Here is a 25,248-nt window from a genome sequence, read left to right on the forward strand (position 1 = left end):
AGGTGTACAAATACTTATTTGCAGCTGTATCATACAAATAAATAGTTAAAAAATCATACATTGTGATTTCTGGATTTTTTTATTTTTAAGATTATGTCTCTCACAGTGGACATGCACCTACGATGACAATTTCAGACCCCTCCATGATTTCTAAGTGGGATAACTTGCAAAATAGCAGAGTGTTCAAATATTTATTTTCTTCCCTGTATATATATACACACTCAGTACTTTTTATTGTACTATATGGCTTCTCTTGAGTACAGGTTTTGCAATTATAGCTTAAGAAGTAGCGGTTGTAAGGATCCAAGTGCAGCTTTATTTTGAACCAATGCTTAAGAAAACAAAGAACCAAGGCTTACAAATGTGCATACAGGATAAGACCAAACAAGAACTAAAGACACGAGAGGGTGTATGTACAATTAAGAGCAATGACTCTCAAGAACTAGGAAAATAAAACAAAGTAAAAACATAATAAGACCAAGATAAATTAACATGACAAAAATAGTTGGGGGGGGGGGGGGTGTCTTCAAATGGTGCTGTTCTGTCGTGCCTGAACATAGTCCCCTCGTTTCTGTGGCATTCGGCACAAATGATACATGAAAACACACACCATGAGTATAAAACAGGAAGATATAGCAGCTGCCACCATCCACAGAGACTCTGAGTCTAGAGAGAGAGAGACAGAGAGAGAGATGAGTGTGAAAAATGTCTGATGTGTTCAGCAAAATTTATCGACAGATTGTACATGCAATAAATAATATAAATATAAGACACATTGAACAGTTTAAGTAAAATATAAGGAATATATAATACTGTATACTGCATTTATTCAACACTTTACAATACGCTCCTCTCTAGGGTGTATTTCTCTAACAAACTGTAAATGTAAATGTAATGTTAGGGGACGTTGTTCACGAGCTGTTTTACTGACGTCATGTCCTGGTGTTCATGCATGTTTATTTCATGCTATAGTTTGTAGTAAAGAGGAAGAGTTGATCGGTTCACATGTGCGAAGCACAAGAGAAGAGTTGGCTCACATGCTGACAGTGTTAGGGGTTACAGAGAAATTATACTACCAGACCTCAAGTCATTCCCAACACAACAAACTCACACACAAACACAAACACTCTTATTGCTAGGAGATGTTAGGACCGCTGCTCTTCACCCTGTATATGCTCCACTGGGAGATATCATTAGGAAGCATGGCGTTAGTTTTCATTCTTATGCTGACGATACTCAGCTCTATATTTCCTCACGCCCTGACCAAACCTACGAATTCAGAAGATTAACGGAATGCAGAGCTGATATAAAACACTGGATGAATAATAATTTCCTGCAATTTAATTCAGATAACACTGAATTTTTAATTATTGGACAGAAAAGCTCCACAAGTAGTAACCGAGAATACTGTCTAACACTTGATGACTGCTCTGTCAAGCCCTCGTCGTCAGTGAGGAACCTGGGTGTGCTCTTTGATACCAATCTTTCATTTGAAAGCCACGTTTCTAGCATCTGTAAAACCGCATTCTACCATCTTAAAAATATATCTAAATTACGGCACATGCTTTCAATGCAAAATGCTGAACAGTTAGTACATGCGTTCATGAGCTCAAGGCTAGATTATTGTAATGCTCTACTGGGTGGTTGCCCTGCTCGCTTAATAAACAAACTCCAGCTGGTCCAAAACGCAGCAGCTGGAGTTCTTACTAGAACCAGGAAGTATGATCATATTAGTCCAGTTCTGTCAACACTGCACCGGCTCCCTATTAAACAACGCATACATTTTAAAATCTTGCTTATTACTTACAAAGCACTAAATGGTTTAGCTCCAGTACTTAAGCGAGCTCTTAACGCATTATACTCCATCACGTCTATTGCGGTCTCTAAACTCTGGCCAGTTGATCATACCTAGAATATCTAAATCAACTGCAGGCGGTCGATCCTTTTCCTATTTAGCTCCTAAACTCTGGAACAGTCTTCCTAGCATTGTTCGGGAAGCAGACACACTCTGTCAGTTTAAATCTAGACTAAAAACACATCTCTTTACTATGGCATACACATAGAACATTTTTAACTTTCATTATTCAATTCAATTGACTGATTGTTAGGCTGCATTAACTAGGCCAGCCGGAACCGGGAACACTTCCCATAACACCTGATGTACTCGTTACATCATAAAAAGAGTGGCATCTACGCTAATGTTAGTCTCTCTGTTTATCCCGAGGTTTACTGCAGTCGGCCGGATCCGGGCCGTGTCCGGATCGGATGGTGGACCTGCATCTGGACATGACCAGCTCATCCTGGAGTGTCTGCTGAGCCGTTTCAATTGGTGTCTCCTCTGAATTTGCCTCACCAGCACATCATCCTCAATAAACCTGTCTCCGGCGCAATAACTCCGATCTTTCATGTATTAATACTCGTGTAATCCATTAATACATGTGTAATCGACGCTCCATCCTAAATAAACCCGTCTCTTGCATGATACCCAGAAATTTCGAATATTCCGATCTAATATGATTTCTGACCTGTAAGGTTGCCAGAATAATAATCATACATAGTGTGTTAATAGGCCAGAGGAGAACTGGCACCCCGACTGAGTCTGGTTTCTCTAAGGTTTATTTTTCTCCATCATGCCCTGATGGAGTTTCGGTTCCTTTGGTCGCCTTTGGCTTGGCTTGCTCAGTTGGGGACACTAAAATTATGATCCAAGTTATTCAACTAAATATACAAATAAAATGTATTAATTAGGTTTTATTTAATTCTATAAACTATAATACTGATCTGCCAACATTGTCGCTATATGATAAATTAAAATAAGCTGATAACATCACTGTTTACTCCAGAACGACTGTACAGCCAAATCTAATTCTGCTGCAGTATTGTCCTGTTTAACACTGAAGCTGCTCTGACACAATCGTGATTGTAAAAGCGCTATATAAATAAACTTGATTGATTGATTGATTGATTGATTGATTGATTGATTGATTGATTGATTGATTGATTGAGTGAGTGACGTGTGAAAGATGAAAACAATGTGTCCTGAAATGGGACAACCCTTTGGTACAGGATAGGATTGGATTTATCTCATCCAGACTCCAAAAAATAGTCAAAAGTTGTGTAGTGTATTCTAGCCTTTAAAGATCTGATTAAAAGATTTATGATTTGACACTGGGATTGTTTAAATGAAGATCACAATTAATCAGAAAATCTGCATTTTTACCTAACACTGCAAGCAAACAAAATATTTGAGCAAAGCTAGACTGGTCAGTGAAAGAGGATGTGTAGCATTAGTGTGCAGCGAGGGCTCATGAAGGGGTCTCGCCTTTAGACACACAGAAACTTAATGTCTCAGAGTAAATGTAATCTGATTACAGGAATGACAGTAAGATGCTCAGAAAAATGTCCATGTTACAAGACTGACACACACTTTTAGCAGTCAGCCGTGATTCGTTTATTCCATCAGAGAATGTCCAATAGCAATGGGGTTACCACAGTTAGGTGAGGGGAGGTGATCATGTGATCAAAGCTGAAGGAGGCAACCGCTCATGTTTTATTTGGCTACTGATAGGATCTCATATGAGTCTACATACATTTCAAAAAATCACTTTTAAAAAAAATAGAAGCATACAATAGCCTAGACCAAAGGGCACTCACCTTCTAGTTTGATGTGAGTGACAGCTTCCTGTTTCTGGTCTTGGTTTTGATATATGCACTTCAGTTCTGTCCCACTATCCTCTCTCTGGAGCTCAAGGATAACCAGCTGTACCTCCAGATGTTTGCCTGTGATACTGAAAACACATCAGCTCTGTGAGGCTAAATTCAGTGAAGTAGTGAATCAAAGTTTCTGTTGAGCATTCTTTTGGTCCAAAGTACTCTGACGTGACACTTACACACTCCAATAATAAAACAAATCTTATGTACTGTTCTTCACGTTTATCTGCTAGGGCTTATGGCAGGTTCCCCTGCTCACCAACACACCTGCTGTAAAGCCTGCTGGAGATCCCTAAATTTAATCTTAAAGAGGTGTGTGAAATGTTATCAAACAATCTGTGATGGACTGAGCATCTCTCCAGGGTCTTCCCCACTCCAGCGGCCCTACAGAGAACGATTTGGAGAACGGATGGATGTGTTTCAGACCCTGTGATCTGCTTTGGCCCACTGCCTGCTTATCATGATGACAAGATCCAAAGCCAAATACTATCGCAGTGTAAATGCAAAATGAGCATGAAAATAAGGTGTTGGTCTTGTTGTGGTCATGCAGTTTTTAGTCTCCATGATCAGCTCTGAACTGGAGCACACTGTGTGTGACACTGACACAGATGTGAAACCAGTCTTCATTCATTCACTGTCTGAATCACTCATGGCTCTGTCTAGACTCTACCCATGTCTCAGCCTGGTCTTGGACCAGTTAAACTGGGATTAATTATAACACTGGACTTCTGACACTGCATGGCGGCTTGTCTCAGTGGTGTACACATAATAGTGTAGGTTAATTCGTAACATGTTACATGTTATATGTCTGCTCCATGAACTTCCAAACATGAAACAAAGTTTAGGCTCTTAAACATCAGATCACTCTCACTGAAAACCATCCATCCAGCACTTGTCCTATGTAGGGTCGTGGGTCAGTCCATCTCAAAGAGACACACACTGACATTCCTACTCACACCTCATCTGACCTAAAATGAACTGAAATGTGGAATATACAGTGTATATTTTGGGGCTAATCTGTGATGAGATAACTGACAGGACAGTTCAGTCTGTTAACAACATAATTATGATGTTGTGATGATGATGTCCAAATCCACAAGGTTTTTGCGTTCTGTAGTTGCTCAGCAAAGTCCCCATCCCCAGATGCAAAGTGTTCACTCTCTGGGTTATTATCACATTAAAGGGAAAGTTTACACTAAAATGAAAACTCAGACATTATTTAGTCACTCTGGTGTTATTCTAAAGCCATATCACCTTTGTTTTTTAAAATACAAATAGAGAAATTAAAAAAGAATGGTCCTGCTTGTTGGTATAATAGGAGTAAATGACCACCAATGAGTTTTAAAAAGGATGTAATATCTCAAATACTTAGAAAATGTTTCTATATAAGAGTGTCTGCTAAATGAATACAAGCAAATGCTAAACTTTCTAAACATGTTATAATATACATATTAACAAATACTAAGCCTCCAAATTTGCTCCCTCTCTGTCCTCCCCATGTGTGCCGCTGGTCCTGACCCCTGCCTGCCCACAGACTCAGTCCTGCCTCTCTGTCCTCCCCATGTGTGCCGCTGGTCCTGACCCCGGCCTGCCCACAGACTCAGTTCTGCCTCTCTGTCCTCCCCATGTGTGCTGCTGGTCCTGACCCCTGCCTGCCCACAGACTCAGTTCTCCCTCTCTGTCCTCCCCATGTGTGCTGCTGGTCCTGACCCCTGCCTGCCCACAGACTCAGTTCTGCCTCTCTGTCCTCCCCATGTGTGCCGCTGGTCCTGACCCCTGCCTGCCCACAGACTCAGTCCTCCCTCTCTGTCCTCCCCATGTGTGCCGCTGGTCCTGACCCCTGCCTGCCCACAGACTCAGTTCTCCCTCTCTGTCCTCCCCATGTGTGCCGCTGGTCCTGACCCCTGCCTGCCCACAGACTCAGTTCTCCCTCTCTGTCCTCCCCATGTGTGCCGCTGGTCCTGACCCCTGCCTGCCCACAGACTCAGTTCTCCCTCTCTGCCCTCCCCATGTGTGCCACTGGTCCTGACCCCTGCCTGCCCACAGACTCAGTCCTCCCTCTCTGTCCTCCCCATGTGTGCCGCTGGTCCTGACCCCTGCCTGCCCACAGACTCAGTTCTCCCTCTCTGTCCTCCCCATGTGTGCCGCTGGTCCTGACCCCTGCCTGCCCACATACTCAGTTCTGCCTCTCTGTCCTCCCCATGTGTGCCGCTGGTCCTGACCCCTGCCTGCCCACAGACTCAGTTCTGCCTCTCTGTCCTCCCCATGTGTGCCGCTGGTCCTGACCCCTGCCTGCCCACAGACTCAGTCCTCCCTCTCTGTCCTCCCCATGTGTGCCGCTGGTCCTGACCCCTGCCTGCCCACAGACTCAGTTCTGCCTCTCTGTCCTCCCCATGTGTGCCGCTGGTCCTGACCCCTGCCTGCCCACAGACTCAGTCCTCCCTCTCTGTCCTCCCCATGTGTGCCGCTGGTCCTGACCCCTGCCTGCCCACAGACTCAGTCCTCCCTCTCTGTCCTCCCCATGTGTGCCGCTGGTCCTGACCCCTGCCTGCCCACAGACTCAGTTCTGCCTCTCTGTCCTCCCCATGTGTGCCGCTGGTCCTGACCCCTGACTGCCCACAGACTCAGTTCTGCCTCTCTGTCCTCCCCATGTGTGCCGCTGGTCCTGACCCCTGACTGCCCACAGACTCAGTTCTGCCTCTCTGTCCTCCCCATGTGTGCCGCTGGTCCTGACCCCTGCCTGCCCACAGACTCAGTTCTGCCTCTCTGTCCTCCCCATGTGTGCCGCTGGTCCTGACCCCTGCCTGCCCACAGACTCAGTTCTGCCTCTCTGTCCTCCCCATGTGTGCCGCTGGTCCTGACCCCTGCCTGCCCACAGACTCAGTTCTGCCTCTCTGTCCTCCCCATGTGTGCCGCTGGTCCTGACCCCTGCCTGCCCACAGACTCAGTTCTGCCTCTCTGTCCTCCCCATGTGTGCCGCTGGTCCTGACCCCTGCCTGCCCACAGACTCAGTTCTCCCTCTCTGTCCTCCCCATGTGTGCCGCTGGTCCTGACCCCTGCCTGCCCACAGACTCAGTTCTGCCTCTCTGTCCTCCCCATGTGTGCCGCTGGTCCTGACCCCTGCCTGCCCACAGACTCAGTTCTGCCTCTCTGTCCTCCCCATGTGTGCCGCTGGTCCTGACCCCTGCCTGCCCACAGACTCAGTCCTCCCTCTCTGTCCTCCCCATGTGTGCTGCTGGGCCTCACCCCTGCCTGCCCACAGACTCAGTTCTGCCTCTCTGTCCTCTCCATGTGTGCTGCTAGTCCTGACCCCTGCCTGCCCACAGACTCAGTCCTCCCTCTCTGTCCTCCCCATGTGTGCTGCTGGTCCTCACCCCTGCCTGCCCACAGACTCAGTTCTGCCTCTCTGTCCTCCCCATGTGTGCTGCTAGTCCTGACCCCTGCCTGCCCACAGACTCAGTTCTGCCTCTCTGTCCTCCCCATGTGTGCCGCTGGTCCTGACCCCTGCCTGCCCACAGACTCAGTCCTGCCTCTCTGATCACTCTCTACTCTGCTCTGGACTGTTTGCTGGGGTCTTCATTTGTATTTGTCTAAACTGATTTTTTCTCTCAATCTGTGCTTGAGTTCTAGTCCATTCCAAGTGGATCACTGTAGGGGTCAATGTTACCTTCTATCTGTCAGAAATGCACGTCCGCCCAGGTGAGAGTTTTCCACTGACTGGCCATTGACCAGCCATGTCACATCTGTGGACTGAACCGGCTGGTTTCCAGTGGACACCATGCAGAGGATCACCAAACGTGAGCCTGGAAGTTAACAGTACAGTTGAAGGTTGGTGTGGGGCTGTCTGATAATCACTATACAATAGTAAGCATTGGCCCTCATTTACTAACTGTGGGAAGGTTTTAGAATTAATGATTCATGAAATGTTAATGATTTTGAAATATTAATTTACCATCTCAATCCTGAGAGGTGAGAGAGATGACATTGTGCAGAAAGCCCTTTCTGGGGAGGTTTTGGGTGTCTTAGCTACTAAATGGCTACTAAACATTCTAAGTGAGGAAGTGTACATTTGTCTAATTAAGATTTGTCAACAACAGAACTTGTGAACATTAACTGATATTTAGAACAAGAGAACTTCTGCACACAAATACAAACATGTATGCAATTATTAGTGAATGAAATTGAATATGAGCAATCAACAGCAATATTTGCTTTGTCTATTTACTAACTAGTAGTAGTGCGACTGACAGACAAACCAACAGACCCCCTGCTTACTATAATTTTACTCAATGATTATATTAACCCATGACCTCGTAAATTATCTTATTACAGGTTCCCTGTGTTTCCTGTTCCTTGTGTCATTTTGAAGTCTTTTCTTGTTTTCTAGGTTGGTTAGTTCCTTGATTGTGTGTTCAAGTTCAGGTTCAAGTTACTTTATTTATAAAGCGCTTTAAACAAGGTAGAACCTACCAAAGTGCTGAACAAGGTCAAACATACAATAAAAACAAAATGATAAAGCATATCATAATTCAAGATCAAATCACATCATAATTCAAATAAAAACCGAACGGCCATATTTATAGATTAAAAAAAACATGTAATTCAATTAAAACCCGAGTTAAAAAGAAAGGTTTTTAACCTGATTTTAAATTCTGATACAGTAGAGGCCAATTTAATTTCGAGGGGTAACTTATTCCAGACAGTAAGGCCGGCTACAGCCAAAGCACGATTTCCTCTGGTCTTTAAGCGGGCTTTTGGAATATGAAGAAGAATTTGGTCATTTGATCAAAGGCTCCTATTCGAGCTATACAAATGAAATTGAGTAGATAAATATGGGGGAGCAAAATTATTTAAAGATTTGTACACAAGTAATCAAAATTTTAAACTCAATACGGAACTCTATAGGCAACCAATGTAAAGATCTTAAAATAGGTGTAACATGATACATTTTTTTATAGCCCTTTAAGAATTTAGCTGTGGCGTTTTTGTTTTGTACCACTTAAGATTTCCTTTCCTTTTGAAACAGGCGTTTTCCTGTGTTCAGGTCTTGTCTTATTCTAAAGCTGTATGCTGGTGGATTTCTCAGTTCAGTTTCTTGTGGTAGTGGTGGTCAAGTGAAGCACCTTTCCTCTCAACTGTATCTAAAATGGTTCATTACTCAAAGCTTTTCAACACTGTGCACACTAACGACATCTTGTGGTCAAAAGGTGGAAAATCTGCCTTTGCATTCAAGACAACAAGACAAAAAAGTTTGTGCTACAAAAACCATACGATGCAATACAAGTATTTAGTCTATATAAACAAACGTCTTTCATGTGTCATTGAACTTACGCAATGTATTAATAATTGAGTCTGAGAACAAAATGTATAAAAAAAAGGGACAAATGGACTTTAGGTCTGTACTGTAGCAGTTTTTATGCATCTGCTTCGATCAACATATGCAGCCTAATTTATATTTGCCTTAGTTCATAAGCATACATGATCCGAATAAATGAAGATTATTGTGAAACGGTCAGTTGAAGTGCTTGTCAACTGAGGATGAATATAAACTGAACATGCACAGAACTACACATGCAAATATTTGTTTTATATTTTATTCTTATCAAAGAAGCGAATGACTCTTTAAACCTGTGTAAGAGGTTCACAGTACTTTTGAAATAAAAAACGAAGCTGCACGTCACATCACTATTCTGTTCAGTACCTTGTCTTCTGTTGTTTGTAATTGTCTTAGTTCATTATTGAACCCAGTTCACCTCGTCTCTGAGCTCACCCAGCAGTACACTTCCATAATCAGTAAAGGCTGTGGATTTATTTGACAAAGTTCTTCATTTTCTGTTATTATGTGTAAACATGTCCATAAACGGTGTGTAAATAGCAAATAACATTGGCAGCTGTCCTTTCAAAGCTTAATTTTGTATTAAGTACTGTACATTTTATTAGAATTATGCGGTACTGTCGTGCTTTATTATGGACAGTGTCATGCAATGTGTGACCTGAATATAAACATGATCTAAATACATAACTCAATACTGCTAGCAGTGTGGACTCACCCAAATGACTTTCAATGAAGGATCCATTTACAGGAAAGACAATATAAGGGAATGAATAACTTGATGCTGTGAGAGAAAATTGTTAAATGAAGAAGAATCAAATGGTTATTTAGTCAGTTTTAGATCAGTATGTTGGTTAAATACTGATATAATCTGATACTTGCATGTAAAAGCATTGAGATTGTTAGAGGTGACCACTTCTGGTGCAGCACTTTCTGATTCTGGGCCTAAAAATGTTAGACAGAGTCAACATTTGCTCAACTGTCTGACAGGTTTAGAAAGAAAGAAAAGTAACAACCATCCATGTGATATGGGGAATGTATTTACCTGACACTTGAACTCTCCAGGTCCTGCTCACATTGTATTGGGTATTGTTGAAAATCACATTTAGCCTACAAGTGTAGAAGCCCTCGTCTTTCACAGAGATGTTTTTGATGGCCAGAAATAAGCCTCTCTCAAGTGTATACAGTCCTCCACCAACAGGAAGAGCTGAGCTCTGAAAATCCTGCAAATTAGTCAATTGACAGTTGAGGAATAAAGCCATTTAAGAATTATTTTTTGTTGCCAATTCAGTTAGTTTGTGTTCCACAATGACCTACCTTGTACCACTTAAGATTTCCTTTCCTTTTGAAATATTTCAAATGGGGGCAATTAATGATTGCATCTTCTCCTGCATGTGTGTTGTAGGCCATTATCGTGTTTGTCTCCTCTGCCTCATAAATCTTTATGGAAATACTCCCAGTGAGACAGAATGTGTCACTCCTAAGTGAAAAATGCATCACAAACAATATTTAGCCTAACAAAAACAAATGTCACAATACAAACGGTTTTTAAACAGTAACAGTGGAATAGTAGGACCCTTTAAGTTTACTTTTAGTAATTAAACATTATGGAAGTATTTTGTTGCACTATATTTAATGAATGTTGATTTCCTGTCCTGAATTTAAATTAAGAACGTGAACAGGAATTGAAGACCTGAAAGAAAAGGCACACCTGAGGATGTAGGTGTATGTTCCGGAGTCTTCCGGGAGAGATGGAAGGAGCAGGACGCTACGCCCGCTCTGCATCACCCGCTCACGGTGGCTCTTCAGACTGCTCTGGTTCCTCGGGTTAGTGTGAGCAATGTGAAATGCTGAGCTGTTGTCCAGTCGTAATTTCCTGTAACGAATTGTCTCTTCAAGAAAGGGGAAACTGATGACAACCGCCTCGCCTTGTACTTGATAATCCGGGATCTCTGGACCCAACACCACACAACTACCTGAACCAATCACAAGAAGTTATTAAACAACATACATTTACATTTACATTTAATCATTTAGCAGACGCTTTTATCCAAAGCGACTTACAAAAAAGGGGAGAGCAATAGAAGCAACGAGACAAACAAGGCCAACAACCTGAAGAGCTGTAAGAAGCTCTTCAATAATACATACAATAATACTGGTATAGTATACATACAATAACACGGTTTTACAACATACAATAACACAGTTATAGTCAAGTCAAGTCCACTTTATTTATATAGTGCTTTTACAATGATGATTGTTTCAAAGCACCTTCAAAGTGCTAAACAGGACATTTTTACAAGGTCCAAATGTCCAGAAAGTTCTCTAAAACAGTGTTTCTCAATCCTGGTCTGCCTCATTTAACTCAAATAATTCAGACCATCAACTCGCTGGCTGCAAGTCTCTGTTCTCAATACCATCTCTAAGGAAATCAGCCTGGCCTTCTTACATTGGTGCAGTTTTGACTGACAGTTTGAATGAATTCACTTAGGACAATTAGACTGAACTTTTCTGGAGTTTAGCAGCATAAAATGATCTGATCACAGACAGTTAAGCAAAGTCAGGCAGAAGGGTTAGAAGAACATGTTGCCTATCCAGGATTACAGGTTCTTACGCCATTGTAGATGGCATAATTGTTTTTAATTAAATGGAAATTTTGTTTTGATTTACACAAACTGAACACAAAAGAAGATATTTTGAAGATTGTTGGTAACCTGACAGTTGCCAGTTGGAAAAATACTATGGAAATCAATGGGTGCCCTCAACTCTTTGGTTACCAACATTCTTTAATATATCTTCTTTTGGATTCAACAGAAGAAAGAAATGTATATAAGTGTTGTGAAAAGTGCTATATAAATGAGGGTGACTTGACTTGATTAGTTTGGATCAACTTGAGGGAGAGTAAATGAAGACATAATTTTCAATTTTTTGTATTTAAACTAAATACACCATTACTGTTAACATGGGAATCAAGAGAGTAAGATGCAAGTGCGTGATTAACTCTATAAAAGCAAAGGTTTTGGTTGTTTGCTGGTCTAGAGCATTCAGGTGTGTGTTAACACAATGCCAAGGAGGAAAGACATCAGCAGTGATCTTAGAGAAGGAATTGTTACTGTCATCAATCTGGGATTCACTTTTTCCAAACAAAAACCATAAGGAAGATTATTCAAACATTCAAGACAGTTGCCAGTCTTCCCAAGAGTGGATGTCCCAGCTAATTCACTCCAAGATCAGACCGTGCAATGCTCCGAGAATCACAAAACACCAAAGAACTAAACCTCAGACTCTACAGACCTCAGTTATAATGTTAAATGTTAAAGTTCATGACAGTACAATTAGAAAGGGGGACGAGTATGGCATGTTTGGAAGAGTTGCCAGGAGAAAGCCTCTTCTTTCTAAAACGGGAATTGCAGGACGGCTTAGGTTTACAAAGTTGCATCTGAACAAACTTCAAGACTTCTGGAGCAATGTTCTTTGGACAGACAAGACCAATGTGGAGAAGTTTGTGCATAATGCAGAGCACCACATTTGGTGAAAACTTAAAACAGCATATCAGCACAACCACCTCATGCCAACTGTCCATCACACCGGTGAAGGGTTGAAGATTTTCTGCTTGTTTTGCAGCCACAGGACCTGGGCACCTCACAATTGAGTCGATAATAAACTCATCTGTATACCAAAGTATTCTAGAGTCGAACGTGATGCCATCTGTCCGACAGCTATAGTGTGGCCAAGAATGGCTAATGTAACAGGACAATGATCCGAAGATCACCAGTAAATCTACAACAGAATGGCTGAAAAAGAAAAGAATCAAGGTGTTGCAATGGCCCAGTTGAAGTCCAGACCTCTTCCTGACTGAAATGTTGCGGTGGGACTTTAAGACAGCTGTGTATAAACAGATGCTCAAACCTCAATGAACTGAAGCAACTTTGTATAGAAGAGCAGGTCAAAATTCCTCCAAAACGATGTTAGAGACTGACACTGTCATAGCAAACACAATTCCTTGAACTTATTGGTGTGGCTCTACAGCAATTGGATCAAAGGGTGTGCTTAGTTTGTCTTTTCCATATTGGCTTTATTTTTGTTAAATAAATAACTACACCGTTTAATATGTCATTTGTTGTTGTTCATCTGAGGTTGTATTTACCTAATTAAAGGACCTGCTAATAAACAGATGATTTGTATTATGTTCTGATATGTAAAACCATACAATTATAAAGGGTGTTGTGGCGAGTGGGAGCGTGGTTTCACAAAGTCTGCACAGGAAAAGAGAGTGAGGAGACCAGCGGCAAGGAAGTAGGTCAAGTGCCTGATGATAAACACCTGTGTCTAAATGCAGGGATTGGCACGGAGAGACCAGATAAAGCCGCTCCCCAAACAACGCTGAGGAGAGAGACGGACTCGTGGACCAGCCGGGAGAGTGAAACCAGTGTGGACAGTTACTGAGTGTTGATACTGAATGAGAGCGCGTGGCGCCAGTTTGTATTATTTTTCATCTTTTGAATTTTAAGATTTAACCAGATCATCATCATGTTTGGTCAGTCTAATCTAAAGGCCTTGGTGAGTTTTCCCTGGAGGGCATGTCTGTGGCGGCCTGACAAAGTCTGATGTTTTGCCACAAAAGAGGAAGCTGTTGTAACTCCGGCATACAATGTCCGATCTGCCCCAAACTTCAGATTTGATAAGAGTCCTGACCTGAAGACATCTACATGCCAATATTAGTTAGTCATAGCGCCACCTGCTGGCAACCGGAAATGGCATGCTTTACACTGTAAGTCACTCCTAGAAACGCATTAAAATATGCCATGAAGTACCAAACATGCTATAAACACATTAAATCACGCAACACTTGGCTAAGTGCTAATGTATGCGATTTACACCACGAAACAGGAAGTTGTTGTAACTCAGTCATGCAATGTCCGATCTGCCCCAAACTTAATGTTTGATTAAAGTCCCGCCTTGAAGACAACCACACGCCAATATTCAGTTATAGTCAAAGCGCCACCTTCTGGCAGCAGGAAATGTGGCACATTGTAGTGACTTTGCTATTTTTCTTCTATATTTACTTGCTTAAATGCATGTTGCCAACTATTCGCTGTTTTCCTGAGGCCACCAGGTGGCAGTGGTCCCGTGTGCGAGGGCCCTTTCATTGCTGCTTGCAGCTTTAATTTGATTGTTTCGTTTGTCTATGTCACATTAGATGACATAGGGAGGGTGGGGTTAATGACCTATACTGCATCCAGCCACCTGGTGGTGTTCAAAACATTTTGGCTTCACTTTTCAGGACTTGTGCACACACTTGATTCAGACTGATTTGCCAATGTGCACAAAAAAGAGGCATGATTTATCACATGAACCAATTATTTCCAAACATAACGAACCACATCCAATCATAGCGTGACTTTACCCTATAACTTTACCTGAGGGTGTCGCTGTTGGACAGTGTTACTTTAGAAAAACAAGTGATTTATACACTGTTTATTATTATAACATTTTGTAATATTTGCATTGTTTTATTTTTCTAATATGGATTATTTATTCTAAACCAATTTTTAGAGGAGGAAATGCTCTGAGAAATGAATTATAAAGTTCTACCTGCATTCTGACTAGATTTAAGATATTGAGCTTAACATTTTTGCATTGCTTACGACTGTAGATATAACTATTTTACTTTCTAAGTAAAAAGTTCCAAAATGTAAACAACTTAAAAAACAACATCATATAATGTAAACAAGTTTTCACAGAATAAGATTTTGTGAATAACTCGATTTTGAACAAAATGTCAGATAGAATCTTCTAATTCCAAGGGGGTGATATTCTGTAGTGTTGTATAAACTCATATTTACCTTTCAGAGCCAGTGCAGAGTTAAGGATTAATCTCATGGAAAGTATGACAACACATGTGCCGAAATCAAAGAGACGCTATTAGGACAAATCAGAATACACAACATGACAATCAATACAAAAAGAAATACAAGAAACAAAAACATACCAACATAACACCAGCATTAACATAAATGCACAGGATAAAGGTTTATTCTCTTAACTCTAAATACCTAATAAATGATAATCATGACATTAGGGTTCTATATATATGTGTATCCATCAATTCTTATTCATATTTTCATTACCTATGCTAGAATAAAGACATTCATGATGGAATTTCTGCTCTCACCTGCCTATGGATGCTCATGATGATGATGATGCTGAAAGAATATATTAAATGTAAAGAGTTTTTCTGACAAAAGTAAAGACGAGGACATGGACAGGCGGTTTAACAGCTCTCTGTGTGTCTGTTTTATGGACAGGTTATGGGGGAAACCCTAATCCTATGCAGACCGAGCTTCCTCATCAATAAGAGGAAATTCCACATTTCCCAATCAGAGCGCTGATCAAACTCACCTCTTAACAGAAGACGTGGATAAAGACAAAGACCTTCACAGTAATCTGCCATGGGTTTGCTGGCAATGACAGTAAAGTGTCAATCTTGCTTCAAAAGCATAAACAGACATGTAGTTATGACACATGGCAAATGGTATACAAACCAAACAGACAAAGCTGTTAGACAGATAATGCGTGTTGTGTATTGGACCATACAGTAAGCTTAGTTTATGAATAGTCCACAAGACATGTAAATCTCAGGTAAACTGATCTCAAGTATAGCTGTTATTCATATGTGTGTGTGTGTGTGTGTGTGTGAGAGAGTGTGTACTTCATGTGCTCGGTCTGATGCAATCGTGATGTTCTTAAACAAATGCCAGTGTTTGTACATTTTGGGGAAAAAAGAGGAAACTGTTGACATATTTGCAGTTCCGCTACAGACATCTATTATATATATAATACACATAATATTATGCATATGTAAAATACTACAACTATAGAATTACATAAGATTATATATTTGGATTTATTAATATATATGTTGGATTTCATTTGATTTTAGAAGAGTTAAAATGATGACACATTTGAAGTTATGGATAATTAAAGTATACATGTTTGCACACAGATGCTGTTGTGTGTTCATGACTGCGTGAGACTCACTCTCGGAGCTGAAGTGTGACCGTGTTACATAAAGATGTCATATTCAGTATATATTTGACAACACCACTTCCTATTAATGATTATTCATTAACACACATGTTTTGAAATCTCTTGTTCTGTCATCAGTTTTTTTTCAGATGTTGTAACTTCACATGTCAGTGTAATATACTCTTCTGTCCTTTAGCATTTTTCATGTTACTAAGACACAGACACACGTTTGCATGTGAAGCGATGTCTTCCCAGATAAAGGTCATGGTCTTCTTGCCCCATATGTCTGGTTAGTTCTAACCACTAAATGGTCATATTATTCAGCTCCTTCCTTTCTCTATTTCATCTTGAGCACTGTCAGGGTTATGTTCAGTTTGGTTAATCTTCAGTCGGCTACGCCCTCTGTCTGCACCTCCCTCTGTCTGCTCCTCCCTCTGTCTGCACCTCCCTCTGTCGGCTCCGCCCTCTGTCGGCTCCGCCCTCTGTCTGCTCCTCCCTCTGTCTGCACCTCCCTCTGTCTGCGCCGCCCTCTGTCTGCTCCGCCCTCTGTCTGCTCCTCCCTCTGTCTGCACCTCCCTCTGTCTGCTCCTCCCTCTGTCTGCTCCGCCCTCTGTCTGCACCTCCCTCTGTCTGCACCTCCCTCTGTCTGCTCCTCCCTCTGTCTGCTCCTCCCTCTGTCTGCACCTCCCTCTGTCTGCTCCTCCCTCTGTCTGCTCCGCCCTCTCTCTGCTCCGCCCTCTGTCTGCTCCGCCCTCTGTCTGCTCCTCCCTCTGTCTGCACCTCCCTCTGTCTGCACCTCCCTCTGTCTGCTCCGCCCTCTGTCTGCTCCGCCCTCTGTCTGCACCTCCCTCTGTCTGCTCCGCCCTCTGTCTGCACCTCCCTCTGTCTGCTCCGCTCTCTGTCTGCTCCGCCCTCTGTCTGCACCTCCCTCTGTCTGCTCCGCCCTCTGTCTGCTCCTCCCTCTGTCTGCTCCTCCCTCTGTCTGCACCTCCCTCTGTCTGCACCTCCCTCTGTCGGCTCCGCCCTCTGTCTGCTCCTCCCTCTGTCTGCACCTCCCTCTGTCGCACCTCCCTCTGTCTGCTCCGCCCTCTGTCTGCTCCGCCCTCTGTCTGCTCCTCCCTCTGTCTGCACCTCCCTCTCTCTGCTCCTCCCTCTGTCTGCTCCGCCCTCTGCTGCTCCGCCCTCTGTCTGCACCTCCCTCTGTCTGCACCTCCCTCTGTCTGCACCTCCCTCTGTCTGCACCTCCCTCTGTCTGCTCCGCCCTCTGTCTGCTCCTCCCTCTGTCTGCACCTCCCTCTGTCTGCACCTCCCTCTGTCTGCTCCGCCCTCTGTCTGCTCCTCCCTCTGTCTGCTCCTCCCTCTGTCTGCTCCGCCCACTGTCTGCTCCTCCCTCTGTCTGCTCCTCCCTCTGTCTGCTCCGCCCTCTCTCTGCTCCGCCCTCTGTCTGCTCCGCCCTCTGTCTGCACCTCCCTCTGTCTGCTTCGCCCTCTGTCTGCTCCGCCCTCTGTCTGCTTCGCCCTCTGTCTGCTCCTCCCTCTGTCTTCTTCGCTCTCTGTCTGCTCCGCCCTCTGTCTGCTCCTCCCTCTGTCTGCTCCGCCCTCTCTCTGCTCCGCCCTCTGTCTGCTCCGCCCTCTGTCTGCACCTCCCTCTGTCTGCTTTGCCCTCTGTCTGCTCCGCCCTCTGTCTGCTCCTCCCTCTGTCTGCTTCACCCTCTGTCTGCTCCACCCTCTGTCTGCTCCTCCCTCTGTCTGCTCCTCCCTCTGTCTGCTCCTCCCTCTGTCTGCTCCTCCCTCTGTCTGCTTCGCCCTCTATCTGCTCCGCCCTCTGTCTGCTTCGCCCTCTGTCTGCTTCGCCCTCTGTCTGCTCCTCCCTCTGTCTGCTTCGCCCTCTGTCTGCTCCTCCCTCTGTCTGCTTCGCCCTCTATCTGCTCCGCCCTCTGTCTGCTTCGCTCTCTGTCTGCTCCGCCCTCTGTCTGCTCCTCCCTCTGTCTGCTCCTCCCTCTGTCTGCTCCTCCCTCTGTCTGTTTGCTCTCTGTCTGCTTTGCTCTCTGTCTGCTCCGCCCTCTGTCTGCTTCGCCCTCTGTCTGCTCCACCCTCTGTCTGCTTCTCCCTCTGTCTGCTCCTCCCTCTGTCTGCTCCTCCCTCTGTCTGCTTCGCCCTCTGTCTGCTCCGCCCTCTGTCTGCTTCGCCCTCTGTCTGCTCCTCCCTCTGTCTGCTCCTCCCTCTGTCTGCTCCTCCCTCTGTCTGTTCCTCCCTCTGTCTGCTTCACCCTCTGTCTGTTCCGCCCTCTGTCTGCTCCGCCCTCTGTCTGCACCTCCCTCTGTCTGCTCCTCCCTCTGTCTGCTCCACCCTCTGTCTGCTCCTCCCTCTGCCTGCTCCGCCCTCTGTCTGCTCCTCCCTCTGCCTGCTCCTCCCTCTGTCTGCTCCTCCCTCTGTCTGCTCCGCCCTCTCTCTGCTCCGCCCTCTGTCTGCTCCTCCCTCTGTCTGCACCTCCCTCTGTCTGCTTCGCCCTCTGTCTGCTTCGCCCTCTGTCTGCTCCGCCCTCTCTCTGCTCCGCCCTCTGTCTGCTCCGCCCTCTGTCTGCTCCTCCCTCTGTCTGAACCTCCCTCTGTCTGCACCTCCCTCTGTCTGCTCCTCCCTCTGTCTGCTCCTCCCTCTGTCTGCTCCGCCCACTGTCTGCTCCTCCCTCTGTCTGCTCCGCCCTCTCTCTGCTTCGCCCTCTGTCTGCTCCGCCCTCTGTCTGCTTCGCCCTCTGTCTGCTCCACCCTCTGTCTGCTCCGCCCTCTGTCTGCTTCGCCCTCTGTCTGCTCCTCCCTCTGTCTGCTCCGCCCTCTGTCTGCTCCTCCCTCTGTCTGTTCCTCCCTCTGTCTGCTTCACCCTCTGTCTGTTCCGCCCTCTGTCTGCTCCGCCCTCTGTCTGCACCTCCCTCTGTCTGCTCCTCCCTCTGTCTGCTCAACCCTCTGTCTGCTCCTCCCTCTGCCTGCTCCGCCCTCTGTCTGCTCCTCCCTCTGCCTGCTCCTCCCTCTGTCTGCTCCTCCCTCTGTCTGCTCCGCCCTCTCTCTGCTCCTCCCTCTGTCTGCTCCGCCCTCTCTCTGCTCCGCCCTCTGTCTGCTCCGCCCTCTGTCTGCACCTCCCTCTGTCTGCTTTGCCCTCTGCCTGCTCCGCCCTCTGTCTGCTCCTCCCTCTGCCTGCTCCTCCCTCTGTCTGCTCCTCCCTCTGTCTGCTCCGCCCTCTCTCTGCTCCTCCCTCTGTCTGCTCCGCCCTCTCTCTGCTCCGCCCTCTGTCTGCTCCGCCCTCTGTCTGCACCTCCCTCTGTCTGCTTTGCCCTCTGTCTGCTCCGCCCTCTGTCTGCTCCTCCCTCTGTCTGCTTCACCCTCTGTCTGCTCCACCCTCTGTCTGCTCCTCCCTCTGTCTGCTCCTCCCTCTGTCTGCTCCTCCCTCTGTCTGCTTCGCCCTCTATCTGCTCCGCCCTCTGTCTGCTTCGCCCTCTGTCTGCTCCTCCCTCTGTCTGCTTCGCCCTCTGTCTGCTCCTCCCTCTGTCTGCTTCGCCCTCTATCTGCTCCGCCCTCTGTCTGCTTCGCTCTCTGTCTGCTCCGCCCTCTGTCTGCTCCTCCCTCTGTCTGCTCCTCCCTCTGTCTGCTCCTCCCTCTGTCTGTTTGCTCTCTGTCTGCTTTGCTCTCTGTCTGCTCCGCCCTCTGTCTGCTTCGCCCTCTGTCTGCTCCACCCTCTGTCTGCTTCTCCCTCTGTCTGCTCCTCCCTCTGTCTGCTCCTCCCTCTGTCTGCTTCGCCCTCTGTCTGCTCCGCCCTCTGTCTGCTTCGCCCTCTGTCTGCTCCTCCCTCTGTCTGCTCCTCCCTCTGTCTGCTCCTCCCTCTGTCTGTTCCTCCCTCTGTCTGCTTCACCCTCTGTCTGTTCCGCCCTCTGTCTGCTCCGCCCTCTGTCTGCACCTCCCTCTGTCTGCTCCTCCCTCTGTCTGCTCCACCCTCTGTCTGCTCCTCCCTCTGCCTGCTCCGCCCTCTGTCTGCTCCTCCCTCTGCCTGCTCCTCCCTCTGTCTGCTCCTCCCTCTGTCTGCTCCGCCCTCTCTCTGCTCCGCCCTCTGTCTGCTCCTCCCTCTGTCTGCACCTCCCTCTGTCTGCTTCGCCCTCTGTCTGCTTCGCCCTCTGTCTGCTCCGCCCTCTCTCTGCTCCGCCCTCTGTCTGCTCCGCCCTCTGTCTGCTCCTCCCTCTGTCTGAACCTCCCTCTGTCTGCACCTCCCTCTGTCTGCTCCTCCCTCTGTCTGCTCCTCCCTCTGTCTGCTCCGCCCACTGTCTGCTCCTCCCTCTGTCTGCTCCGCCCTCTCTCTGCTTCGCCCTCTGTCTGCTCCGCCCTCTGTCTGCTTCGCCCTCTGTCTGCTCCTCCCTCTGTCTGCTCCTCCCTCTGTCTGCTCCTCCCTCTGTCTGTTCCTCCCTCTGTCTGTTCCGCCCTCTGTCTGCTCCGCCCTCTGTCTGCACCTCCCTCTGTCTGCTCCTCCCTCTGTCTGCTCCACCCTCTGTCTGCTCCTCCCTCTGCCTGCTCCGCCCTCTGTCTGCTCCTCCCTCTGCCTGCTCCTCCCTCTGTCTGCTCCTCCCTCTGTCTGCTCCGCCCTCTCTCTGCTCCGCCCTCTGTCTGCTCCTCCCTCTGTCTGCACCTCCCTCTGTCTGCACCTCCCTCTGTCTGCTCCTCCCTCTGTCTGCTCCGCCCTCTCTCTGCTCCGCCCTCTGTCTGCTCCTCCCTCTGTCTGCACCTCCCTCTGTCTGCTCCGCCCTCTGTCTGCTCCGCCCTCTGTCTGCACCTCCCTCTGTCTGCTCCGCCCTCTGTCTGCACCTCCCTCTGTCTGCTCCGCTCTCTGTCTGCTCCGCCCTCTGTCTGCACCTCCCTCTGTCTGCTCCGCCCTCTGTCTGCTCCTCCCTCTGTCTGCTCCTCCCTCTGTCTGCACCTCCCTCTGTCTGCACCTCCCTCTGTCGGCTCCGCCCTCTGTCTGCTCCTCCCTCTGTCTGCACCTCCCTCTGTCGCACCTCCCTCTGTCTGCTCCGCCCTCTGTCTGCTCCGCCCTCTGTCTGCTCCTCCCTCTGTCTGCACCTCCCTCTGTCTGCTCCTCCCTCTGTCTGCTCCGCCCTCTGCTGCTCCGCCCTCTGTCTGCACCTCCCTCTGTCTGCACCTCCCTCTGTCTGCACCTCCCTCTGTCTGCACCTCCCTCTGTCTGCTCCGCCCTCTGTCTGCTCCGCCCTCTGTCTGCTCCTCCCTCTGTCTGCACCTCCCTCTGTCTGCACCTCCCTCTGTCTGCTCCGCCCTCTGTCTGCTCCGCCCTCTGTCTGCACCTCCCTCTGTCTGCTCCGCCCTCTGTCTGCTCCGCCCTCTGTCTGCACCTCCCTCTGTCTGCACCTCCCTCTGTCTGCTCCGCCCTCTGTCTGCACCTCCCTCTGTCTGCTCCGCTCTCTGTCTGCTTCGCCCTCTGTCTGCTCCTCCCTCTGTCTTCTTCGCTCTCTGTCTGCTCCGCCCTCTGTCTACTCCTCCCTCTGTCTGCTCCGCCCTCTCTCTGCTCCGCCCTCTGTCTGCTCCGCCCTCTGTCTGCACCTCCCTCTGTCTGCTTTGCCCTCTGTCTGCTCCGCCCTCTGTCTGCTCCTCCCTCTGTCTGCTTCACCCTCTGTCTGCTCCACCCTCTGTCTGCTCCTCCCTCTGTCTGCTCCTCCCTCTGTCTGCTCCTCCCTCTGTCTGCTTCGCCCTCTATCTGCTCCGCCCTCTGTCTGCTTCGCCCTCTGTCTGCTCCTCCCTCTATCTGCTTCGCCCTCTGTCTGCTTCGCTCTCTGTCTGCTCCACCCTCTGTCTTCTCCTCCCTCTGTCTGCTCCTCCCTCTGTCTGCTCCTCCCTCTGTCTGTTTGCTCTCTGTCTGCTTTGCTCTCTGTCTGCTCCGCCCTCTGTCTGCTTCGCCCTCTGTCTGCTCCACCCTCTGTCTGCTTCTCCCTCTGTCTGCTCCTCCCTCTGTCTGCTCCTCCCTCTGTCTGCTTCGCCCTCTGTCTGCTCCGCCCTCTGTCTGCTTCGCCCTCTGTCTGCTCCTCCCTCTGTCTGCTCCTCCCTCTGTCTGCTCCTCCCTCTGTCTGTTCCTCCCTCTGTCTGCTTCACCCTCTGTCTGTTCCGCCCTCTGTCTGCTCCGCCCTCTGTCTGCACCTCCCTCTGTCTGCTCCTCCCTCTGTCTGCTCCACCCTCTGTCTGCTCCTCCCTCTGCCTGCTCCGCCCTCTGTCTGCTCCTCCCTCTGCCTGCTCCTCCCTCTGTCTGCTCCGCCCTCTCTCTGCTCCGCCCTCTGTCTGCTCCTCCCTCTGTCTGCACCTCCCTCTGTCTGCTTCGCCCTCTGTCTGCTTCGCCCTCTGTCTGCTCCTCCCTCTGTCTGCTTCGCTCTCTGTCTGCTCCGCCCTCTGTCTGCTTCGCCCTCTGTCTGCTCCTCCCTCTGTCTGCTCCTCCCTCTGTCTGCTTCGCCCTCTGTCTGCTCCGCCCTCTGTCTGCTCCTCCCTCTGTCTGCTCCTCCCTCTGTCTGCTCCTCCCTCTGTCTGCTCCGCCCTCTGTCTGCACCTCCCTCTGTCTGCTCCGCCCTCTGTCTGCTTCGCCCCCTGTCTGCTCCGCCCTCTCTCTGCTTCGCCCTCTGTCTGCTCCTCCCTCTGTCTGCTCCGCCCTCTGTCTGCTCCGCCCTCTGTCTGCTCCGCCCTCTGTCTGCTCCGCCCTCTGTTGGCTATGCCCTCTGTCTGCTCCACCCTCTGTCTGCACCTCCCTCTGTCAGCTACGCCCTCTGTCTGCACCTCCCTCTCTCTGCTCCGCCCTCTGTCTGCACCTCCCTCTGTCGGCTACGCCCTCTGTCTGCACCTCCCTCTGTCGGCTCCGCCCTCTGTCTGCACCTCCCTCTGTCGGCTATGCCCTCTGTCTGCTTTGCCCTCTCTCTGCTCCACCCTCTGTCTGCTCCTCCCTCTGTCTGCTCCTCCCTCTGTCTGCTCTGCCCTCTGTCTGCACCTCCCTCTGTCGGCTCCGCCCTCTGTCGGCTCCGCCCTCTGTCTGCTCCTCCCTCTGTCTGCTTCGCCCTCTGTCTGCTCCGCCCTCTGTCTGCTCCTCCCTCTGTCTGCTCCTCCCTCTGTCTGCTCCTCCCTCTGTCTGCTCCGCCCTCTGTCTGCTCCGCCCTCTGTCTGCTCCGCCCTCTGTTGGCTATGCCCTCTGTCTGCTCCACCCTCTGTCTGCACCTCCCTCTGTCAGCTCCGCCCTCTGTCTGCACCTCCCTCTGTCAGCTACGCCCTCTGTCTGCACCTCCCTCTCTCTGCTCCGCCCTCTGTCTGCACCTCCCTCTGTCGGCTACGCCCTCTGTCTGCACCTCCCTCTGTCGGCTCCGCCCTCTGTCTGCACCTCCCTCTGTCGGCTATGCCCTCTGTCTGCTTTCCCCTCTCTCTGCTCCACCCTCTGTCTGCTCCTCCCTCTGTCTGCTCTGCCCTCTGTCTGCACCTCCCTCTGTCGGCTCCGCCCTCTGTCTGCACCTCCCTCTATTGGCTCCTCCCTCTGTCGGCTCCGCCCTCTGTCTGCACCTCCCTCTGTCGGCTCCGCCCTCTGTCTGCTCCTCCCTCTGTCTGCTCCGCCCTCTGTCTGCACCTTCCTCTGTCTGCTCCTCCCTCTGTCTGCTCCTCCCTCTGTCTGCACCTCCTTCTGTCTGCACCTCCTTCTGTCTGCTCCTCCCTCTGTCTGCTCCGCCCTCTGTCTGCTCCTCCCTCTGTCTGCTCCTCCCTCTGTCTGCTCCTCCCTCTGTCTGCACCTCCCTCTGTCGGCACCTCCCTCTGTCTGCTCCTCCCTCTGTCTGCTCCTCCCTCTGTCTGCACCTCCCTCTGTCTGCTCCTCCCTCTGTCATCACCTCCTTCTGTCTGCACCTCCTTCTGTCTGCACCTCCCTCTGTCTGCTCCTCCCTCTGTCTGCTCCTCCCTCTGTCTGCTCCGCTCTCTGTCTGCTCCGCCCTCTGTCTGCACCTCCCTCTGTCTGCTCCTCCCTCTGTCTGCACCTCCCTCTGTCTGCTCCGCCCTCTGTCTGCTCCTCCCTCTGTCTGCTCCGCCCTCTGTTTGCTCCGCCCTCTGTCTGCTCCTCCCTCTGTCTGCTCCGCCCTCTCTCTGCTCCGTCCTCTGTCTGCTCCGCCCTCTGTCTGCTCCACCCTCTGTCTGCTCCTCCCTCTGTCTGCTCCGCCCTCTGTCTGCTTCTCCCTCTGTCTGCTCCTCCCTCTGTCTGCACCTCCCTCTGTCTGCTCCTCCCTCTGTCTGCACCTCCCTCTGTCTGCTCCTCCCTCTGTCTGCACCTCCCTCTGTCTGCTACGCCCTCTGTCTGCTCCGCCCTCTGTCTGCTACGCCCTCTGTCTGCTCCTCCCTCTGTTTGCTCCTCCCTCTCTCTGCTCCGCCCTCTGTCGGCTCCGCCCTCTGTCTGCTCCTCCCTCTGTCTGCTCCTCCCTCTGTCTGCTCCGCCCTCTGTCTGCTCCGCCCTCTCTCTGCTCCGCCCTCTGTCGGCTCCGCCCTCTGTCTGCTCCTCCCTCTGTCTGCTCCGCCCTCTCTCTGCTCCGCCCTCTGTCGGCTACACCCTCTGTCTACTCCTCCCTCTGTCTACTCCTCCCTCTGTCGGCTCCGCCCTCTGTTGGCTCCTCCCTCTGTCACACTTTTCACAAATTCATTTAATCTTTCTTTATATGTCAATACATAATTAAAATGTAAGTACTCTTAAAAAAGAGAGTATAAAAATTGAGACACTGCTCATTATTTTCATTCAGGATGAAACAAGTGATTGGCTTGGGTGACTGTCACTCTCTCTCGCTACCATGGCTACCACCGCTTTCACTACAGGATCCACCCATGCACTCATCCCTAGGAAGAGCAAAAGCATTCAAAATTCCCAGTGCCGGGTTTTGCAGTCAGTGAAGGCAAACAATGCAAAAAAAGGAAGACAGTATATCGGCGTGGCTTTCCAACGATGGAGAACTGAGGGACCTCAGGGGCTGAAGAGCAACTCATTGCTGGCTGTATTTCTGCTGGACAGGTAATATTTCATTTTGATTATACATTGTTTTGGTTTATGTTTTCATGAAGCATGTATCACTAGCACATGAAGCTGTCTAATATAGCTAACATAACATTACTGAGCATAAAGTTACAATGTTAT

General features: G+C 48.6%; 2 protein-coding genes across 3 annotated transcripts; both read right to left on the reverse strand.

Annotated features, from left to right (window-relative positions):
* Positions 1–234: 234 nt before the first annotated feature.
* On the reverse strand, positions 235–15,338 carry LOC137075890 (interleukin-1 receptor type 2). Of its 2 annotated transcripts, none has more exons than XM_067444841.1 (10): positions 15,219–15,338; positions 14,890–14,965; positions 10,755–11,019; positions 10,361–10,523; positions 10,089–10,257; positions 9,926–9,988; positions 9,762–9,827; positions 7,379–7,514; positions 3,655–3,788; positions 235–666 (listed from the first exon to the last, which is right to left on the reverse strand). In XM_067444841.1, the coding sequence occupies exons 1-10, from the start codon at positions 15,234–15,236 to the stop codon at positions 527–529; spliced, it is 1,230 nt and encodes a 409-aa protein (XP_067300942.1). In that variant the 5' UTR covers positions 15,237–15,338; the 3' UTR covers positions 235–526. The 2 variants fall into 2 exon arrangements, with proteins under 2 accessions (XP_067300942.1, XP_067300941.1); XM_067444840.1 differs by having other exon boundaries at positions 10,089–10,266.
* Positions 15,339–17,777: 2,439 nt separating this feature from the next.
* On the reverse strand, positions 17,778–23,962 carry LOC137075789 (trichohyalin-like). The gene is made up of 4 exons (XM_067444743.1): positions 23,598–23,962; positions 21,455–22,567; positions 19,084–20,522; positions 17,778–18,919 (listed from the first exon to the last, which is right to left on the reverse strand). The coding sequence occupies exons 1-4, from the start codon at positions 23,960–23,962 to the stop codon at positions 17,778–17,780; spliced, it is 4,059 nt and encodes a 1,352-aa protein (XP_067300844.1).
* Positions 23,963–25,248: the final 1,286 nt, after the last annotated feature.

The sequence above is a fragment of the Pseudorasbora parva genome, chromosome 5, assembly GCF_024679245.1.
Source record: "Pseudorasbora parva isolate DD20220531a chromosome 5, ASM2467924v1, whole genome shotgun sequence".
In the NCBI taxonomy this organism is placed as follows: domain Eukaryota; kingdom Metazoa; phylum Chordata; class Actinopteri; order Cypriniformes; family Gobionidae; genus Pseudorasbora; species Pseudorasbora parva.

Coding starts and splice junctions, on each gene's coding strand:
- LOC137075789 (XM_067444743.1), bottom strand. CDS start 23,962: ATGACAGAGGGAGGAGCAGACAGAGGGAGGTGCAGACAGAGGGAGGAG. Junction 22,568..23,597: donor GGAGGAGCCAATAGAGGGAG/GTGCAGACAGAG, acceptor AGGGCGGAGCAG/ACAGAGGGCGAAGCAGACAG. Junction 20,523..21,454: donor GGAGGTGCAGACAGAGGGAG/GTGCAGACAGAG, acceptor AGGGCGGAACAG/ACAGAGGGAGGAACAGACAG.
- LOC137075890 (XM_067444840.1), bottom strand. Junction 7,515..9,761: donor CTTCATTGAAAGTCATTTGG/GTGAGTCCACAC, acceptor GTTAACTTCCAG/GCTCACGTTTGGTGATCCTC. Junction 667..3,654: donor CACTCACATCAAACTAGAAG/GTGAGTGCCCTT, acceptor CTCTCTCTCTAG/ACTCAGAGTCTCTGTGGATG.